The 18,187-nt window shown below is 51.1% G+C and overlaps 1 protein-coding gene across 1 annotated transcript in view; it reads left to right on the top strand.

Annotated features, from left to right (window-relative positions):
* Nucleotides 1-14,317, top strand: part of TRPV4 (transient receptor potential cation channel subfamily V member 4) — a 35,420-nt gene extending 21,103 nt beyond the window's left edge. Inside the window, exons 4-16 of the mRNA XM_019757531.3 lie at nucleotides 445-597; nucleotides 1,387-1,527; nucleotides 1,950-2,248; nucleotides 3,691-3,870; nucleotides 5,260-5,418; nucleotides 5,657-5,749; nucleotides 6,063-6,136; nucleotides 6,862-7,027; nucleotides 7,269-7,335; nucleotides 9,596-9,912; nucleotides 11,177-11,304; nucleotides 12,994-13,115; nucleotides 13,597-14,317. Of these exons, the coding sequence (XP_019613090.2) occupies nucleotides 445-597; nucleotides 1,387-1,527; nucleotides 1,950-2,248; nucleotides 3,691-3,870; nucleotides 5,260-5,418; nucleotides 5,657-5,749; nucleotides 6,063-6,136; nucleotides 6,862-7,027; nucleotides 7,269-7,335; nucleotides 9,596-9,912; nucleotides 11,177-11,304; nucleotides 12,994-13,115; nucleotides 13,597-13,754 (2,057 nt within the window). The 3' untranslated portion in view covers nucleotides 13,755-14,317. The remainder of the gene's footprint in view (nucleotides 1-444; nucleotides 598-1,386; nucleotides 1,528-1,949; nucleotides 2,249-3,690; nucleotides 3,871-5,259; nucleotides 5,419-5,656; nucleotides 5,750-6,062; nucleotides 6,137-6,861; nucleotides 7,028-7,268; nucleotides 7,336-9,595; nucleotides 9,913-11,176; nucleotides 11,305-12,993; nucleotides 13,116-13,596) is intronic.
* Nucleotides 14,318-18,187: the final 3,870 nt, after the last annotated feature.

The raw sequence follows: 18,187 nt of genomic DNA, 5'->3' as shown, positions 1-18,187 counted from the left end.
AGTGTAAATGCTTCATGGGAAAAGCACCTGTGTTCAAATAGGTGGTCAGAGGCTGCCTGCTGTATCAGCCTTAGAGGGTCCCAGTCCTCATTAGCATATTAAAGGCTCTGAGAAGTCCTGTAGTAAAGAAATATGGTTGACTTTGTTTAACCCAGCATTCCCCACACTTATTTGATTTTTAAAATTCCCTCCAAATCTGCTTTGGTAAATACCCATCTCTGTATAGGCTGCGGCTTCCGACATTTTAAAGAACTTCGGCCCCTTTGAGTTTATTTGACCCCACCCTCCACTCCCCCCACCCCCACACCCCGCGCAGCTCCACAGGGAGCAGGTAAGGCTCAGAGAGGAGGGCTTGCCGGAGTCCGGAACTCTGGCTCCCTGCCCAGTGCCCTGTCCTGGGCTACAGGCTGAGCAGCCTTCATCCTGTCCGTCCGTCCCCCGCAGAGCCGTCCACAGGGAAGACCTGCCTGCCCAAGGCGCTGCTGAACTTGAGCAACGGTCGGAACGACACCATCCCCGTGCTCCTGGACATCGCCGAGCGCACCGGCAACATGCGCGAGTTCATCAACTCGCCCTTCCGGGATATCTACTACCGAGGTGGGGCCCGGCCCCGGCAGGTTGGGAGTGATGTCGGGGGTGGGGGTGGGGGTGGGGCACCTCCCTCGCTTGTCGGACCTCCCAGAGCTCTGGTCTGGGCCCCAAGTGCCAACATGTACCTAGAAACCGATTGTTGAATGAATGAAGAAACAAATGAAGGGAACAGTAACTACCGCTTCCTATGCTGATACTCTGCATTTCAAAAGCAAAGGTGCCAAGATGCTGAGATGCACTGAGCCTAGTGATCCGTGAACTTGAAATTCTGAGCCTAAGATGCTGTGGTTCCGGATACACTAAGGCTCTATGATAATAGTTCTGTGAGCCAACAGGGCTAAGAGGCAAAGGTGTCATGAGTCCCAGCTCCTGGGTCTCAATTCTGAGATTCTGTGAATCAGACTGGACCTTTCGGATTCCCGAATATGAGGAAAATCTGAATTTTATATCCAGAGTCCAAAATTCTGTGAGACCATGATGCCATTGTTTCCTCCGGGGTTAAAGCCTCTTGTGAGTTTGAAAGGTCCGCACATCTGGGATCCTACAAGTCAGACGGACACCCTCTGAGCCTAAAATTTTGCTTGCATATCTAGGACTTCCTGCATCAGAGATGCCACATCTGGAAATGATTGTCTGAAGGTCCATTGCTGTCCTTAGGTGGAGCCAGCCAAGGCTCTGGTGTGCAGCACCCCCCCCCCCGCCCTGATTTGCACACTGCACCCCACTCCCTTCAAGCTGGGTGGGGTCTCTGCTCTGCGGGAGCCCCGGGTAACTGTGCTCCCACCCCCTCCCCAGGTCAGACTGCCCTCCACATCGCCATTGAGCGCCGCTGCAAACATTATGTGGAGCTCCTTGTGGCCCAGGGAGCCGACGTCCATGCTCAGGCCCGGGGGCGCTTCTTCCAACCCAAGGACGAGGGAGGTTACTTCTACTTCGGTGAGGAGGCCCGGTGGGGTGGGGTGTGTGGGGGGGTCCATGGTAGTGTCCACGGCCCTGACCCCTCCCCACATACCTAGGACACAGGCTGTATGTTGGTGTTGGTCATTGAGGTCTTGCCTTTGAGGGGTAGAGCATCATCTCACTTCCCTGAGCCTCAGTTTCCCCATCTGTACAATGGGGATCATGATGGGGTGTCAGGACCCCACACCTTTTCATGTGCATCCTCGCGTGGCCATGCCCCCAAATAGCCACACGTCATCTCCCCAGCATCACCCACAGAAATATGCAGGCACCGCAGGACACGTTCCTGCCGACTGTTGGTGCTGCGTCCAGCGTCACGGTGTCTGTCCCCCAAGTATCTGCCGGCAGAGCCCCACCCTGGGCCCCTTCACTGACCCCCCATCCACCCTGGCCCGCAGGTGAGCTGCCCCTGTCCCTAGCTGCCTGCACCAACCAGCCCCACATCGTCAACTACCTGACGGAGAACCCCCATAAGAAGGCAGACATGCGGCGGCAGGACTCCCGTGGCAACACGGTGCTGCACGCGCTGGTGGCCATCGCGGACAACACTCGCGAGAATACCAAGTTCGTGACCAAGATGTATGACCTCCTGCTGCTCAAGTGTGCCCGCCTCTTCCCCGACAGCAACCTGGAGGCCGTGCTCAACAACGATGGCCTCTCGCCCCTCATGATGGCTGCCAAGACAGGCAAGATTGGGGTGAGTGCTGGGTCCAGGGGCAAGGCCAGCCCTCCCACTCTTGTTCCTCCACACACACACACACACACACACACACACACACGAGGGGCTACTGCTGGCATTCATTATTATTAATACTCACAACCTACTCTCATCATGCCAAACCCAGTGTTGGGCTCCCTGCTATGGCTCCCTATTGTCCAGCTAAGCTACTCAGCTTCATCCCAGAGCCTCTGTCATTCCACTCCACTGGATGCTTACAGCCCCACTCCCGCCTGCCAGGCCAAGCCACTGATAGACACCCGAGTCCCAGGGCTCCAGCCCTGCAGTACTCCCCTATACCCTAATGCCAGGGTCCTGGCTTAGCCCCTCACCTGCTGGGTGCCCCTGCGCCAGTTCCTTCCCCTCTCTGGGTCTCACAGCATGGGGCCTAGAGCAGGATTTCTCAGTCTCGGCACTACTGACATTTGGGGCTGGAGGGTTCTGGGCTGTGGGGCTGTGCTGTGCATCTTAGGATGTTGAGCTGCGTCCCTGGCTTCCACCCACTGGAAGCCAGTAGTACACTCCACCACTGTGACAGCAAAAAAATGTCTTCAGACATTGCCAAATGTCCCCCTGTGGGACTCCATCGCCCTGACTGAGAACCAAATCTGAGTGCTCTCGAGTCAGGAGCACCTGGGGCTAGGGCCTGGCTCTGCCATTTTTCAGCATGTGACCTCAGGCATCTCACCTTTTCTCTCTGCACCTCACTTTCCTCATCTGTGAAATGGGCATAATAACAGTGCCCTGTGGTGTAGTGTTGTTCTGACAACTAGATGACGTAATCCACTTAAAGCTCTTGATACAGAGCCTGGGATGGGTAATAAGTACTCAATAAAAGGTAGGGGTCATTATTAATCTATTTAAAATATGGCAAAAATTGCTACATTTGCAATTTATACCAGAGCCTTGGGGCAGCGGGAAAGGCCTAGGTTTAAATTCTGGCTTTGGCCTACTAAACTTTATGGCCTCAGGCAACTCCCACTCCTCTGTTCCTCAGTTTCCCTGTATGTAAGCCAAAGAGTAGGAGTGGTGGCAGGAAGAACTGGTACGATACGAACAATTATTACTAAAATGAACGTATTAACAAGATTGATTAATTGCTGTTTTAAGTACATAAAGAAGATATTCATTACAATTCAGATTTTTAAGGTGGGCCTGGGTTCAGTCTGGCTTTAGCTGACTGCTTTGTGGCCTCAGGGAACACCATTTCTCTGAGCCTCCGTTTGCTCATCTGTAAACCAAGAAGGCAGGAGAAAGAATTAAACAAGGTGATATCAGGAAAGGGCCCGGCACACAGCACATGCTCAGTAACTATTTCCCTCCCCTCTATCCTGCTCTCTGGGGAGGCACCATTTGATGGGTTGCACGGGGCCCCTGGGGTCAGACCCCTGGGCCCCCTGACCCTCCCTTTTCCCATGCAGGTCTTTCAGCACATTATCCGACGGGAGGTGACTGATGAGGACACCAGACACCTGTCCCGTAAGTTCAAGGACTGGGCCTACGGGCCGGTGTACTCCTCGCTCTACGACCTCTCCTCCCTGGACACGTGTGGAGAAGAGGCTTCCGTGCTGGAGATACTGGTGTACAACAGCAAGATTGAGGTGGGCACCAGGCCATGGGACGGGACAGGGCCCAGGGTAGGAGGGGTGTGACTGAGAGCAGGGAAGGCACGCTGGGGCCAAATGGGGGAGCCCAGCCTCTGTAGACCAAAGCAGTGGGTTTGTGGGCTGAGTACAAAGAAAAAGTATCAACTAAATGCCTAGAATAGCGTCTGACACTGGGGAGAAGCGAAATGAGAGGATTGTAAGGGCTGGGCTTTAAGGGCAGGCTGGACTGGGTCGGGATAATAGCGCTGTAATTTCCATGCTGTGTGACTCAGGACAAAAGACCCAACCTCTCTGAGTCCCAGCTTCCTGTTGTGTAACACGGGGATAAGCATAGTGCATATCCCATTGGAGGACCAAATGAGTTATTTTTAGAACAGCCTGGCACAGAGTAAACATTACATGTCAGCTATTATCATTAGTAGTTGTTATATGAAGTTTTGAAAGCTCTTTTTTCACTTAGCAGTATTTTGCGAACATCGTTCTGCACCATTAAATATTCTTCTGCAATATCATTGCTGTGTGTAAATGTACCACATTCTAATGAATGAGTCCTCTATTCTTGGCCGTTGGGTTTGTTTCTGCATTTAACTATTAGGAATAATACTGTAATAGCATCTTTGTGGCTACATTGTGGCTCAGATCCATGGTTATAAAGAAACAAGTCATTAGAGGGATAGGATGCAGCACAAATGGGGCAGAAAGTACTGGGGCCTGGGTGCAGAAGGTCTCCCTTCCAGCCCCAGCTCTGTCTCCTTTGGATGGATGCTGTCCCTTGCTGGAGCTCACTTCTCTCATCTTTGAAATTAGGGATTGACTTGATTTAGATTGGGGGTGACTGAAAGTGTAACACCTCTGGCGCAAACTCTGATTGATTGGTAGTGTCTGCCTAGGGAACTGTATAGAGAACTATTGTGCAGGCCTCAATTATTGATGTCTGCCCTGGGTTCACAGTTGGAAAATTGTAGTGAGTCAAGTGCTTATCACCCTTAGGCTAAATTTCCCTATCCCACTTCCTGAATCGAAATTTCTGAGATTGAAGCCCAGGGATTTACATTTTTGGCAAGCAACATAGGTGATTTTGCTACCAGAAGCTGGTACTATCCACAGATAGGAGCTGGGGACCATGAGAATAGCTTTCCACCTCTGGGTTCTACGCTATGAATGTAGAATAGGCTGGAAAGGTAAGTTGATGCAGAATTGGGCAGAGCCCCGAATGCTGAGCCTAGGAGTCTGAATCCCCATCAAGTCCCCTGTGAATCTTCGAGTGTTGCTGAAGAATGGGTTAGGAGGAGAAAGCGCTGTCAGGGCAGAGGGTGTAGGAAGGCATGCTAGAGTCAGCCTGTCCACGGGGAGGGCGGTCCCCGACCATCCTGCTTCCCACAGAACCGCCATGAGATGCTGGCCGTGGAACCCATCAACGAACTTCTGCGTGACAAATGGCGCAAGTTTGGGGCTGTTTCCTTCTACATCAATGTGGTCTCCTATCTGTGTGCTATGGTCATCTTCACCCTTACCGCCTACTACCAGCCGCTGGAGGGCACTGTGAGTGACTGTGACATGGGCAGGAGCTGGGGTACAGCCGGGTTCCCATGGTTCCCCTGTGGGAGAGATTGGAGAAAGCTCCGGAACAGGACGGAGAGGTGCACACCCCCAACACCTGAGGGAAGAGAAGGAGGGAGAAGGCTCCCCGGAATCCAGATATTTGGGGCCTTGGGATACAAATGGATCTGGGTCCAGCTGTTGGGGGCTGGGTGAGAACCTCCATGTCTCCCACCCCCAGCCACCGTACCCTTACCGCACCACAGTGGACTACCTGAGGCTGGCTGGCGAGCTCATCACACTGTTCACTGGAGTCCTGTTCTTTTTCACCAATGTGAGTGCTTGGCCCCCAACGCCACCCACCCTACCCATCCTCTTCCTCCTCTCTATGTCTTTTAGCTCTCCTCTCTCTTCTTTCTTCTCTCCTTCCTCCTTTCACTCCCCCCTTCTTTTCTTCCACCTCATTCTCCAACCCTGTGCTCTCCTTCTCTGTCTTTTTCTCCTTTCCCAATAGAAAAGAGTCCGTCGTCTTTTCTCTGTACAACTCCCTGCCTCCCTCTCTTCTCTCCCTTGCTCTTTCTCTCCTCTTCTCCCCTCTGCACTTGTGCTGGCTCCACCCTTCTCACATGCCTCCGTCCTACCTCCAGATCAAAGACTTGTTCATGAAGAAATGTCCTGGAGTGAATTCACTCTTCATCGATGGCTCCTTCCAGCTACTCTAGTAAGTGGAGGTCCCTGGGGTGGCAGCTTCTGGGTGAGGAAGATGGGGTTGGGCTGGGGCATCCTCTAGACTGAAGGGGGCCACTGACTCTATTAAGAATAAGTTCACTGAGCCTGGACAGCTATAGCCCAAAGCCAGGACAAAGCCAATCAATGTCAAGTAATAGAATCTTCTGATTAAAGCAAGATTCTGCTTTCTAGAGAGTTAACCATATATACCATGGATAGAAATAATTTAACCTCTTATGCTGGTGATTGATAGCTAGTGTCTGCCTGGAGTGCCATGTTGAGAAGAATCTTGAGGCTGTGTTTAGTGGGAAAGAGTGCTGTGATTGATTAATGATGTCTGTCTAGGGCACAGGATTTGTTACTGCTTGTGTGCTACATTTTTTCCCTTTTCCTTAGCGTTAGAGAACAATGAAATTCACTTAGCCCCAAAATCTCGACTGAACACTACTGAATCTTTCTCTAGCAATTCCAGAGGGCATCACTTTGGGCTCTTGCAGGGCCTCAGGACCATTGCACACAAAGTAATTGTCAATTAATTGAGTGTTCTGGTTAATAGAATGCTGGGGAACCCAGCAAATTCACTTTGCTTATCTCCTGGGGGTCTCGAGGGCATCAGGATGTCCTAGTACCCTGGAGGGCTTGGGGCATGTCTCTCCGTTCAGGGCCTCATTGTCTCCTTTCCCCTCTGGCCCCTCTCGTGGTCTCTGCTGGCTGTAGCTTCATCTACTCCGTGCTGGTGATTGTCTCAGCGGCTCTCTACCTGGCAGGGATTGAGGCCTACCTGGCCGTCATGGTCTTTGCCTTGGTTCTGGGCTGGATGAATGCCCTTTACTTCACTCGTGGGCTGAAGTTGACAGGGACCTATAGCATCATGATCCAGAAGGTATGAAGTGGGGGGCCTTCTGGACTATGTGTCCCGGGGGGAGCCACACACGCCATGTACACATGTGTGCAGTCAGTGCCTGTGGACCTGAGGTTGTGGGGCACTGTGGGGGCAGCAGGCAGGGCCTGGCCATCAGGGAGGGACAAGGGTGGAAATGGAAAGAAGATTTGGGAGGGAGGTACTGGGAAGCGAGAAGCCATGTGTCTCATCTTTGCCTCCATTACCCTGGTGGGGCCTGTAGATCCTCTTCAAAGACCTGTTCCGCTTCCTGCTGGTGTACTTGCTCTTCATGATCGGCTATGCTTCAGGTGAGTTCTGGGTGCCCAGGTGGGCCTGGCGGGGGTGGCGCAAGGACTAGAATGGCAACCCTGATGTGTGGAGGAAAATAGCCAGCATTTGTTGAGTTCTCATTGTGTGCCAGGTACTGGGCCTTCCCAGCCCTGCCTCATTTAATCTGCCCAGCAAAGTTGCAAAGTGAGTACTTTATGATCCCCTTTTACAGATGAGGAAACTGAGGCTTAGAAAGGTTAAATAACTTGCCCAAATTTGAAAGCTAGGAAATGGAGTATTTGCTATTATTGCAAAAGAAGCCACCTAAAACTCAGTGGCTTAAAACAACCATTTATTATTTATTGCTCACAAGTCATCCATCCTGAGCCAAATTTCACTGATCTGGATGGTCTCCTCTGTGTGTGGTCAAGGGGCAGGTTGGCTACCAGCTTACTAGTCTCACTAGGATGGCCTCAGTGGGGGTGACTTTGCTCTCTTCTTTATGGTCACTCGTCCGCCAGCTGGCTAGCCTGGGCTTGGTCATATGATGGTCTGAGGGTTCCCAGAATGTGAGTGGAAGTGTTCAAGGTCACTGCCTGGCACAGCATCACTTCTGCCGTGCTCTACTAGCCAAAGCAAATCTCAAGTCCAGCCTTGGTTCAAAGGGCAGGGAAATAGATTTCACCTGTTGATGGAAGAAGCTTCAAAGCCACACTGAAGGGGTATGGATACAGGGGAGGGTAGATTTTAATAATTAATCTACCAGCCCGGGTCTTTTTTAAAGCTTAATACTGGCTCCCTCCAATATGCTGCCATGGAGACATGATGTCATGATGCCATGAGACCTCTATGTCACAGGCTGTAGGGGAAGGACCGGAGATGGGGAAACTGACCAAGCCATTGGGCTGGTCCCCAATGGGTAGGTGATCTTCCATCCAGTGCCCAGTAGCGGAAAGGGAGTGACCAACTCAGGCTTCACCAGGCCACATTCACATCTGAGGAGATTGGTCTGGGGACCAGCACTGAAGCAGGAGTCTTATGGTGGCGATATTTTAACCCAGATGATTTTGGAGAAGGAGAACTGTAGCCCTAGCTAGGGAGAGAGGGACAGGCCATAGCTGCCCTCTCCCAGGGATAGGACTTGGAAGAACTAGACGTAGTGTCAAGAGTTCCACAACGGTTGCAGTAGGACTCCAGCCCTACTGCAGTCCTAATTATAGAAACTGAGGCAGAAGCTTAGGGGTTAAAGTAGCAACTTAGTGGTCAACTTGGCCCCAGGGCTTTTCCTGCTACAGGACACTAGATCCCTAGTCTGAGATTGATATGACACAAACATGACATGTGCTGCTATTCTCCACTTTTGTGCCCATGGCAGACATTGCTAATGGATCACAGAACTATTTTTCTGAAGAGTCCAGATAAGATCTCAGAATCCTAAATACACATTTCAGCAGCCACTACATGATTGAGTAACATGAGCATATGAGTTGGAACCTGTGTACCATAATCCCAGGCTGAAGGCACTAGGACATGCTATGTCCCACTGACTGAAAGGGCTCCAGCTTCCTTATGCTCCCTGCCCTGGATGGTATAAGGACAGTTATTGCTGCTAAACTGTGCTAAGAAGGATTCTGAAGCTTCGTCCAGGCTTAGTGGGAAGGGATGAGCACCAAGATCAAAATTTGAGATGTCTGGAGTGGGTGAGGGCCTTGGTGAGCACAACTTCTGGGACAGTCAGGACTAGTACCTGGTGTCAAGTTCCACTCTTCCTCTCTGAGCTGGTATGGGCCCAAAAACAGGAACATGAGAGAGAGTCTTCCCCCTGGAATGCTGGCATTCCAGGCTCCCAAGACCTCTAGGAACTATCCGTTAGATGAGGGCTTCTCAGCCTCAACACTGTTGCTATTTGGGGCCAGATGATTGTCTGGGGGGGGGGGCTGTCTTACACATGGTGGAATGTTTAGCAGTGTCCTTGGCCCCTCCCCGCTAGGTCTCAGTAGCACTCACCTCCAGTTGTGACAACCAAACATGTCTCCAGATGTTGCCAGGTTGAGAGCTGCTGGACTAGATCCTGGGAACCTCTTCCTTGTTAGCAAGAGTTTATGGAAAGAGCAACGGCTTTGGGTTCAGGAGGACCCAGGTGTGGCCCTTGGCTTGGCTTACATGCTGGGTTACCTTGGGCCAGAGCTCTCCCCTCCCCAAGCCTCAGCTTCCCCCTCCATCAAATGGGAATGATTCTCTCCAGCTCTCAGCTTGTGTCTTCACACTCAGCGAATGCCACTGTCACCCCTCCCACAGCCCTGGTGTCCCTCCTGAACCCATGTGCCAACATGAAGGTATGTGACGAGGACCACACCAACTGCACGGTGCCCACATACCCCTCGTGCCGTGACAGCGAGACCTTCAGCACCTTCCTCCTGGACCTCTTCAAGCTGACCATCGGCATGGGCGACCTGGAGATGCTGAGTAGCACCAAGTACCCCGTGGTCTTCATCATCCTGCTGGTGACCTACATCATCCTCACCTTCGTGCTGCTGCTCAATATGCTCATCGCCCTCATGGGAGAGACGGTGGGCCAGGTCTCCAAGGAGAGCAAGCACATCTGGAAACTGCAGGTGAGGCCCCAGGATGCCCACCCTACCCTGCCAACTACCCTTCTTCCCAGATGGGGAGACCTGACCCATTGCACTTCCTCTGCCTTCTGCTCCGGGCCAGCCACCTCCTCTTCTGCCTCTACTTCCCTGTCTGGAAAATGGGCATCAAAGGCTGCTGCCCATTTCCCAGAGCCGCCTGTTGCATTTGCAGTGGCTTCTTGCCTGACCACCAGCAGTGGTCTTAGATTCACCTTGCCGTTCAGCTCACAAGACATGGTCGGCCTCACCCAGCACTACTGAATGAGGTCTGTGGGCACAGGAAATTCTCAGAGAGTACCGACATTGCAGCAGGGGTCCACGCTGAGTCCAGGGGCAGCGTCTAGACTCCACTGCCCCTGAGGATGCTCCGTCATTGAGGAGGAGCCGATGTGGATGTGGGCCCTATTGGCACAGGGGAGCTGCCACTTTGCTTCCCAAAGGTTTCCATGCAATTCTGGAAAGCAGAGGCCCTGGGGGTCACAGCCCGCCTGGGCCACACACAGTTCACAAACCAGAGGTTCATAATAAACAGTGCCATCCCCAGGCCCAGGCATGCAGCACCCACATTTACCTTGACTTGGTGCCTTTCAAGGAAATGGCACAGTGAGGAAAAAAATACCCTCCTCCCAGGTCTGGTCTCAGAGAAACATCTGGGCTTGCTCTTAACCTTAACTATACCACTGATTTCCCCAGGCCTCAGTTTTCCCACTAGGTGTAACTCAGAAGGTGTAAACTGGCAGCCTGTGGAATGCATTTGACCAGCAAAGATTTACTTTTCTTGCACTACCATGTTTTTTAAAAATGTAATGCAAAATTTTTAAGTTAAGAGATTGCATATAAAAATCTGGGTTTCTGGCCTTTCATGAAAAGTTGGAGGCCTGGCAAGGCAGGCCCACACCTCTGCCTGGCAGGGCTTGGGTCGATGGGAGGCAGCTGCCCCCTTTACATGGGGCTGTGCTCCCTGGTTTGCCCAAGTCCCTACCCCTCCCAATAGTAAGTGACAGCGGCTGTGCATAAGCCCCTGGGCTGGGGCTTTCAGGCATCTGATCCTGATTCACTTATTTGTTCTCCTGCCAGGCCCCTGTGGGTATTTGAGTTTATAACCCTGTTTCCAGGGGCAGAAGGAACCAGAAAGCCTAGTTCTCTGCCCACCCCGTCCAATCCCATCATTTCTGCCATTAGGGCAGTAGGCGCCGCTAGCTGGCAGAGCCTCACCAATGGCCTGCGTGCCCCTCCCTCCCTGCAGTGGGCCACCACCATCCTGGACATCGAGCGCTCTTTCCCCGTGTTCCTGAGGAAGGCCTTCCGCTCTGGTGAGATGGTGACGGTGGGCAAGAGCTCGGATGGCACCCCAGACCGCAGGTGGTGCTTCAGGTGAGGCAGGGTGGGCGGGGTAGAACCATTCCGCAAGATTGGGCCCACATTTTCTACCCATTGCAAGATCTCGAGCCACGGAGGCCATGATGGTCCTGGCCACAGTGCAGTTCTACCGGCTGACCTTGGCCAAGTTGCTTTACTTCTCAGCCTCGGTTTCTTCATCTGTGAAATGGGGACTGTGATAGCACCACCCCCTTAGGCCAGCTGGGCGGATTAGATGGGTTAGCACATGAGACATGCTGGGCCAGCCCCTGACACACACTGGGATACCCACATAGCAGCTCTGTCCCTTGCAGAGACTTGGAGGCAGTACTCATCTCAGAGCATCATCCTCTATGATGGAACAGTGGGGTGGCCTTTGGAGCTTTGGCTGAAAGGGGGAAGCCGAGGAGTCAGCAGCTTCCAGGGCTTGGGACGTTATGCAGATGTACAGGGAATGCCGGCTTCTTAGGGGAACCCCTGGGTCAATCTTGTCTCTTAAGGTGAATCATTCTTTGTAAAGGGATTACCAGCATAGGGCGCAGTGTCATTTTTGGAGTCAGGCAAAGTCAGTTTCCGCATCTGTGAAGTGGGGATGATAAGAGCACCCACCTCATAGGCCAGCCAGTCAATCCTGTTCAATTTGAAACCAAAGTTCAAATCCCGACTCTAATTTATCAGCTTTGTGACTTTGCATGAACAGTTACAAGGCCTCCGTTTCCTCATCTGTAAAATGGGAACAAGGAATGTATCTTCCTCACTGGATCTTGCCATGTAGCAATTGTTCAAGAAATGGAGATTGGATTAAAAAATAACAAAAATGACTTTTAAAAGGAAAAGTTATATTGAGCCAATTTGGGTCCAAGAGGCTGTAATCTATGAGGGTGTCCCAAGAATGAGAGGCGAGAGTATCAAGAAGGAGCTGCCACCCACCTTCAGATGAGTGATTAGCGAAATTTGGTACATCCATACAATGGAATATCATTCAGCCATAAAAAGGAATGAAGTACTTAGACATATTATAACATGGATGAACCTCAAAAACATGCTAAGTGAAAGGCCGTGTACTGTATGATTCCACTCACCTGAATTGTCCAGAATAGGTAAATTCGTAGAGATGGAAAGCAGAATAGAGGTAACCAGGGTCTGGAGGGAGGGGGAGTGGGGAGTTATTGTTTGATGGGTACAGAATTTCTGTTTGGGGTGAGGAAATGTTTTGGAAATAGATAAAAATATTTTGGAAATAGATAATAGTGATGGTTGCACAACCTTGGAAATATACTGGCGGGTGCCAGAAAAAGTACACATTTTAAGAGATGTTATCTATGTATTACTTTTCGAAGTTGAATTGAATTACGGTAGCAATGTGGAGTATGATGTTCACTCAAAAGATGGCGTTCAATAAATTTAAAAAATAAATTAAAAAAAAAAAGATGGCGTTCATCAAATGAATGCTAGCGTCATTCATTGTATTATAATTTTAACACAGTTTTTTCCTTTCTTAAAATGTGTATACATTTTTTGGCACTGAACTGTATACTTAAAAATGGTTAAAATGGCAAATTTGATGTTATATATATTTTAGCAGAATCAAAATAAGGAGGAGGGTGTGCTGGGGAGGCTAGAGCAGGGAGGCTGCCTGGGGGTGGGGAAGGGTGCCATCTCCCTGGGGGCTTCCCCGACCTCTGTCTGCTGTGGCCCCACCAGGGTAGACGAGGTGAACTGGTCTCACTGGAACCAGAACTTGGGCATCATTAACGAGGACCCAGGCAAGAACGAGAGCTACCAGTATTACGGCTTCTCACACACTGTGGGCCGCCTCCGGAGGGGTGAGTGGAAGGACTGGGGGGGGGGTGTTAGGGGAGGGAAGACTCAGGGGTGCAGAGGGGAAGCCCTGGGCCAACCTCATCACTAATTGGTTTGAGCAATCCCATCCCCTTTTTGGGACTCAGTGTTCACATCTGTGGAATGGGAGGGTCGGATGGGCTGACCGCTGAGTTTCCTTTGCTGCTTGTCAATGCCTGGGGTACCTCACTTCCACTACACTAAGTGCATGAGACTCATTGGGGAGGTCATGGGGAGGACATGGGCACTCAGGCATTCTGACCTGGCTTGAATTCTGGTTCTCCCATTTACTCCTGTGTGCTCCTGGGAAGGCACCTTGACCTCTCTGAGCCTCAGTTTCCACCTCTGTAAATAGGGATAATATGTCCCCCTTTAGATCACTATGGTGTGGCCGGTGTACAGTAGGTGCTCAATATATGCATGTGCCCTCTCCACCAACCCTTACTTCTGTCATGCTCACTATAGATCGCTGGTCCTCGGTGGTGCCGCGCGTGGTGGAGCTGAACAAAAACTCGAGCCCAGATGAGGTGGTGGTGCCTCTGGACAACATGGGAAACCCCAGCTGTGATGGCCACCAGCAGAGCTACCCCCCAAAATGGAGGACTGATGATGCCCCCCTCTAGTGGCTGTGGGCAGGGGCAGGGTCTCCAGCCTGCAGCCCAACCCCATCCCCTCCACCTGCCCATTTCTAGTCCACCTGCATTTCAGTGGTGCCTCTTGGGGGAACCTCCACATGCTCCTTTGATCCCCAGAGGTGAGGGCCAGGCGGAGATGCCAGGGTGGCCCCAGGACCCTCTGGTCCCCAGGCTCCTGCCCCTAGCTCTGCCTCCCCACCTGGGCAAGGGGTTCCTGGCTGCCTGTCTCACTCCCATGGAGTCACATAAACCAACACCAGGACCCCTCAGCCCACAGGGGCTCACCCCTGCCTCTCCATTATTTATTTGCCCTGCTCTCAGGAAAGCGGCGTGACCCCCACCACCCACGGAACCTGCCAGAGGCCTCAGGAGCCCGTTCCAGGCACGCTGCCTGCCAAGCCCCCAGCCCCACCCTGCGCCCTGGGCTGCATTCCACGGTGTGGTGGCTTTGCTGAGGGCCAGGTCCTCGGGTAGGGTCACATCCTCTGTACGTTCTGTAGAGGGTCTGGGGTTTGTTGGTGCTCAATAAATGTTCATTCACTGATGGTGGAGATGGTGGTGACGGTGGTTGGGGGAGTGGGCACAGGCATGGGATGACAGCAGGAAGATGGGAGAGCTAAGCAATGCCTATGGTGGGGGCACGGAGATGAAAACGAGGGCGGTTGTAATGGCCAAGGTGCTGGTTAGAGTGATGGTTCAAGGACTGGACTGGAGGAGGTGGTGGCCTGAGGGACGGGGGTGCTTGGAGTGGTGAGGGGAAGGTAGAGATGATGGAATGGTGGGAGAAGAGTAATACTGGTGGAGTTAACAGTAATGTAGGTGGGGGAGAGTAATGCTGGTGGGGGGAGAGTAATGCTGGTGGGGGGAGAGTAATGCCGGTGGGGGGAGAGTAATGCTGGTGGGGGAGAGTAATGCTGGTGGGGGGAGAGTAATGCTGGTGGGGGGAGAGTAATGCTGGTGGGGGGAGAGTAATGCCGGTGGGGGGAGAGTAATGCTGATGGGGGAGAGTAATGCTGGTGGGGGGAGAGTAATGCTGGTGGGGGAGAGTAATGCTGGTGGGGGGAGAGTAATGCTGGTGGGGGGAGAGTAATGCTGGTGGGGGGAGAGTAATGCCGGTGGGGGGAGAGTAATGCTGATGGGGGAGAGTAATGCTGGTGGGGGGAGAGTAATGCTGGTGGGGGAGAGTAATGCTGGTGGGGGGAGAGTAATGCTGGTGGGGGAGAGTAATGCTGGTGGGGGGAGAGTAATGCTGGTGGGGGAGAGTAATGCTGGTGGGGGGAGAGTAATGCTGGTGGGGGAGAGTAATGCTGGTGGGGGGAGAGTAATGCTGGTGGGGGAGAGTAATGCTCACCAGAGGATACTGGTGCTGGTCGGGGGGTCATGATGTACCAGTGCCGGGGGTGGGGTGGAAAGCTGCTGGATAAAGGCAAAGCAGACATGGAAATGACAGCTATGGAGATGGGTGAGCCATCAAGTGTCTTTTTTTATGCAGAAGGATACTTTTCCCTGAGTCCCCCAACTGACCTCCCCTCTTGTGTTATTGGCCATATCGTGTCACATGTCCCATGCTCCAGCCAATCAGCAGGCAGGAAGCAGAAGCTGGCCTAAAGAAGTAGAGGGCAATATGGAGGAAGGTAGTTTCCTCAGCCAGGTCAGGGCTCTGCGGGAAAGGAGGATGGGGAAATTACGTAGGCAGCCAGTAGCATCTGTTTCAGGCCTTTCCCCAGTTGCTCACCTTCCTATGCCATCTTACCAGTGGGGAATGGACAACATGGTCACCGAGAATGGCTGTGGCTCATTCTGGGGCTGTGAAGAGGTCTCTTCTCTGGGGGTTTATGGGATGGGCCTGTCCACAAAATCAAAACACCCTTTTAATTCAAAGGGACTCCATAACTTACTGAGGTGAATGATTAATTCACTCATTAAAAAAAATAATAATGAAATAATTGTAGGCTATGAATTTTCTTCTGAGTACATTTTTAGCTAAACATGTAACTTTTTCAACTGATTTTCTAAATATTTGATGGTTTGGTTATTGATTCTTTATAATTCAAAAACTGTTTGGGGGCAACTTCAAAGGTTTTCAAGTCATGGAGATATTCTGTTTGTTCTAGTAAGACCTTAAAGATGACCTTTCTCAGTGCCCTTCACAATGTGGGGCACATACTGGTGGCATGCCGTAATATTTTCAGGGGACACATTGGACACAGAATCACTTAGAGGAAAACATATTCCCTTTTCAATTCCTTTTTCGGTTTTCTGTTCTCCTGATTATGACCAAGTCTCAGTTTGATGCTTCTGTGCTTTTAGTGCCTTCCCAACAGTTGCTAATCTCTGTCTTTAATAGAGAAAAGCCCGAGGCTCCTCACCTCTGACAGGCAGAGTTAGAGCCAGGAATGGCATTAACTTCTCCCAGACCACAGAGACCATTAGAATGGGGAGAGGTAGTTCCCAAGGGAAGTTGGAATGTTGATACCTGTGCTAGACTGTATCAGTGGCCCCAATTTCCCACTCTTCCCTTAATGCTGTTGCAGTATAACTTTGTGGTGTCCTCTCACTCTGGTCAAAGCATAAATTCATTTCCCTGGGCTTGACCATGTGACTTGTTTTAACCAATGGAATGTTAACACGTTGCATACGGATCAGGAGAATCATCACGAGGGATTTAAACCCTGCTGTAAGCAACGTGTTAACAGACATGCCTAGCCCTGCCCCTCCCCCCTGCACCCTTCCCCCCCACCCCCCCCAGGATGAGACATACATGGAGTAGAGCGATGTCATCCCAGGCAAGCCTAGCTGAGATCAGAGCTGTTTGTTTTTGTTTTTGTATGCCATTGAGGTTTTGTGATTTTTTTTTAAGTGCAGATATCAATATTGTGGCAATAATGGACACAGGCACTAGAAGAAATAGTAAATAGAACCTGGTCAGGCCAAAAATTGAATGTCTACTGCAGTCCATGTTAGAGACGAAGAGGCGGAGGCTCAGAGAAGTGAAAATTCTCGCCTGGCTGGTAAGTGGTGAAGGTGGAATTTGAATCCAGGCATTCTTCCCTCAGATTCCATCCTGGAGAGAAAACACTGATCTGAGGGGTGAGAGGTGATAAGGCCAGGTCCCTTATGCAATGAAGTTCCTGGCTGTCACCTGCCACTTTTGCTGAACCTCTGAGACTGTCAGCTCCCATTTAGAGCCCTCTCCCTTTGAACATGCCCCTAACTTTATTCCAACAAGGATTTCTTATTATGTGCGTGTATGTGTATTTCATAATGATAAAGCACTTGTATGTCATATTTGACAGGAAGGCTTTTTTCATCCCAAGTTTAAAGCACTACTGGGAAATAATTAGCTCTACTCGAGTCAAAAACAATGGGGCCCCATCAGAAAAGACAGTCTCAGAAACTCTCAGCTCTTAATTGAACAATTACCTCTTATGCCTATGAATAGTTCATTATTACATGCCCTGTTATTATTAGCTGTTATTATTATTTTAGATGAATGCTGAGGATTTTTTAAAAATCAAAAACCATTTTCCACCACACTGTTCATCTCCCCCAAACAGACGCTTCTGACATCCCCAAATGTCGCAGTCGGCAGCTGGTCTCCACACCTTGCCCAGATAGCAGTGTATTCTGATGACTTCAGTTGGTTGCATGGGGAAGTTGAATAGTCCAGGCCTCTGTTCATACTGTTATTAATCTTTGAGTAAGGCACGCCCTACCTTTATTTTTTAGGACTCCAAAATCACTGGGCACAGTGGGGAGATCATTGTTCATCCCAAGTGTAAAGATTGAAACAAAAGGAAGTGGTGGTGATGGAACAAGAGGGTAGGAAGAGGGGCACGAGTGGAGACCGAAGCCCCTGGGATGGAGGGCGGGAGTCTGGGCCAGGATAGCCTGAGCCGCGAGTCTTGTGTTCGTGGAGGAATCACAAGAAGGAAGCAAATGAACGCAGATAAGGCACATACCATGTGTTAGGCATTTATCTCTCAGGGACCACGTGCAGAACTTACGGACTGGTGCTGATGCCTCCCCCGAAGTCATGTTCCCTCTTCCCTATTTACAGCACCTCATTTTATTTAGCGTTCTCACCCTGGCTCAGGCAACCACGGTGACTCTATTTCCCTTACTAGGTATTGGTAGAAGAATAGCCATGCGAACCAGTTCTGACCCGTGAGACAAGAGAGCAAGTCTGAAGGAGGAGGAAGTCTGGGAAAATAAGAGAAATATAGGAAGATACTGTCTTCTCCTTTGCTGGGCACTGTCGGGTCTGGATGTGATGGCTGGAATGGCAACCGCCATTTTGGGACCATGAGGGGCTTGGTGGTCCCAAAACATGAAGAGGACATGGGTCCTTGATGATATCTTCAAGTAACTAAATTAATCATCCCTGGGGCCACCCTACTTTAAGGCTTCTTATGATTGTT

The sequence above is a fragment of the Rhinolophus sinicus genome, chromosome 9 (genome assembly GCF_057876585.1).
Source record: "Rhinolophus sinicus isolate RSI-liver-muscle chromosome 9, RSI-T2T, whole genome shotgun sequence".
NCBI classification, from domain to species: Eukaryota; Metazoa; Chordata; class Mammalia; order Chiroptera; family Rhinolophidae; genus Rhinolophus; species Rhinolophus sinicus.
Note: the sequence above shows the minus strand (reverse complement) of the source record. Positions and strands in the feature narration are given on the sequence as shown.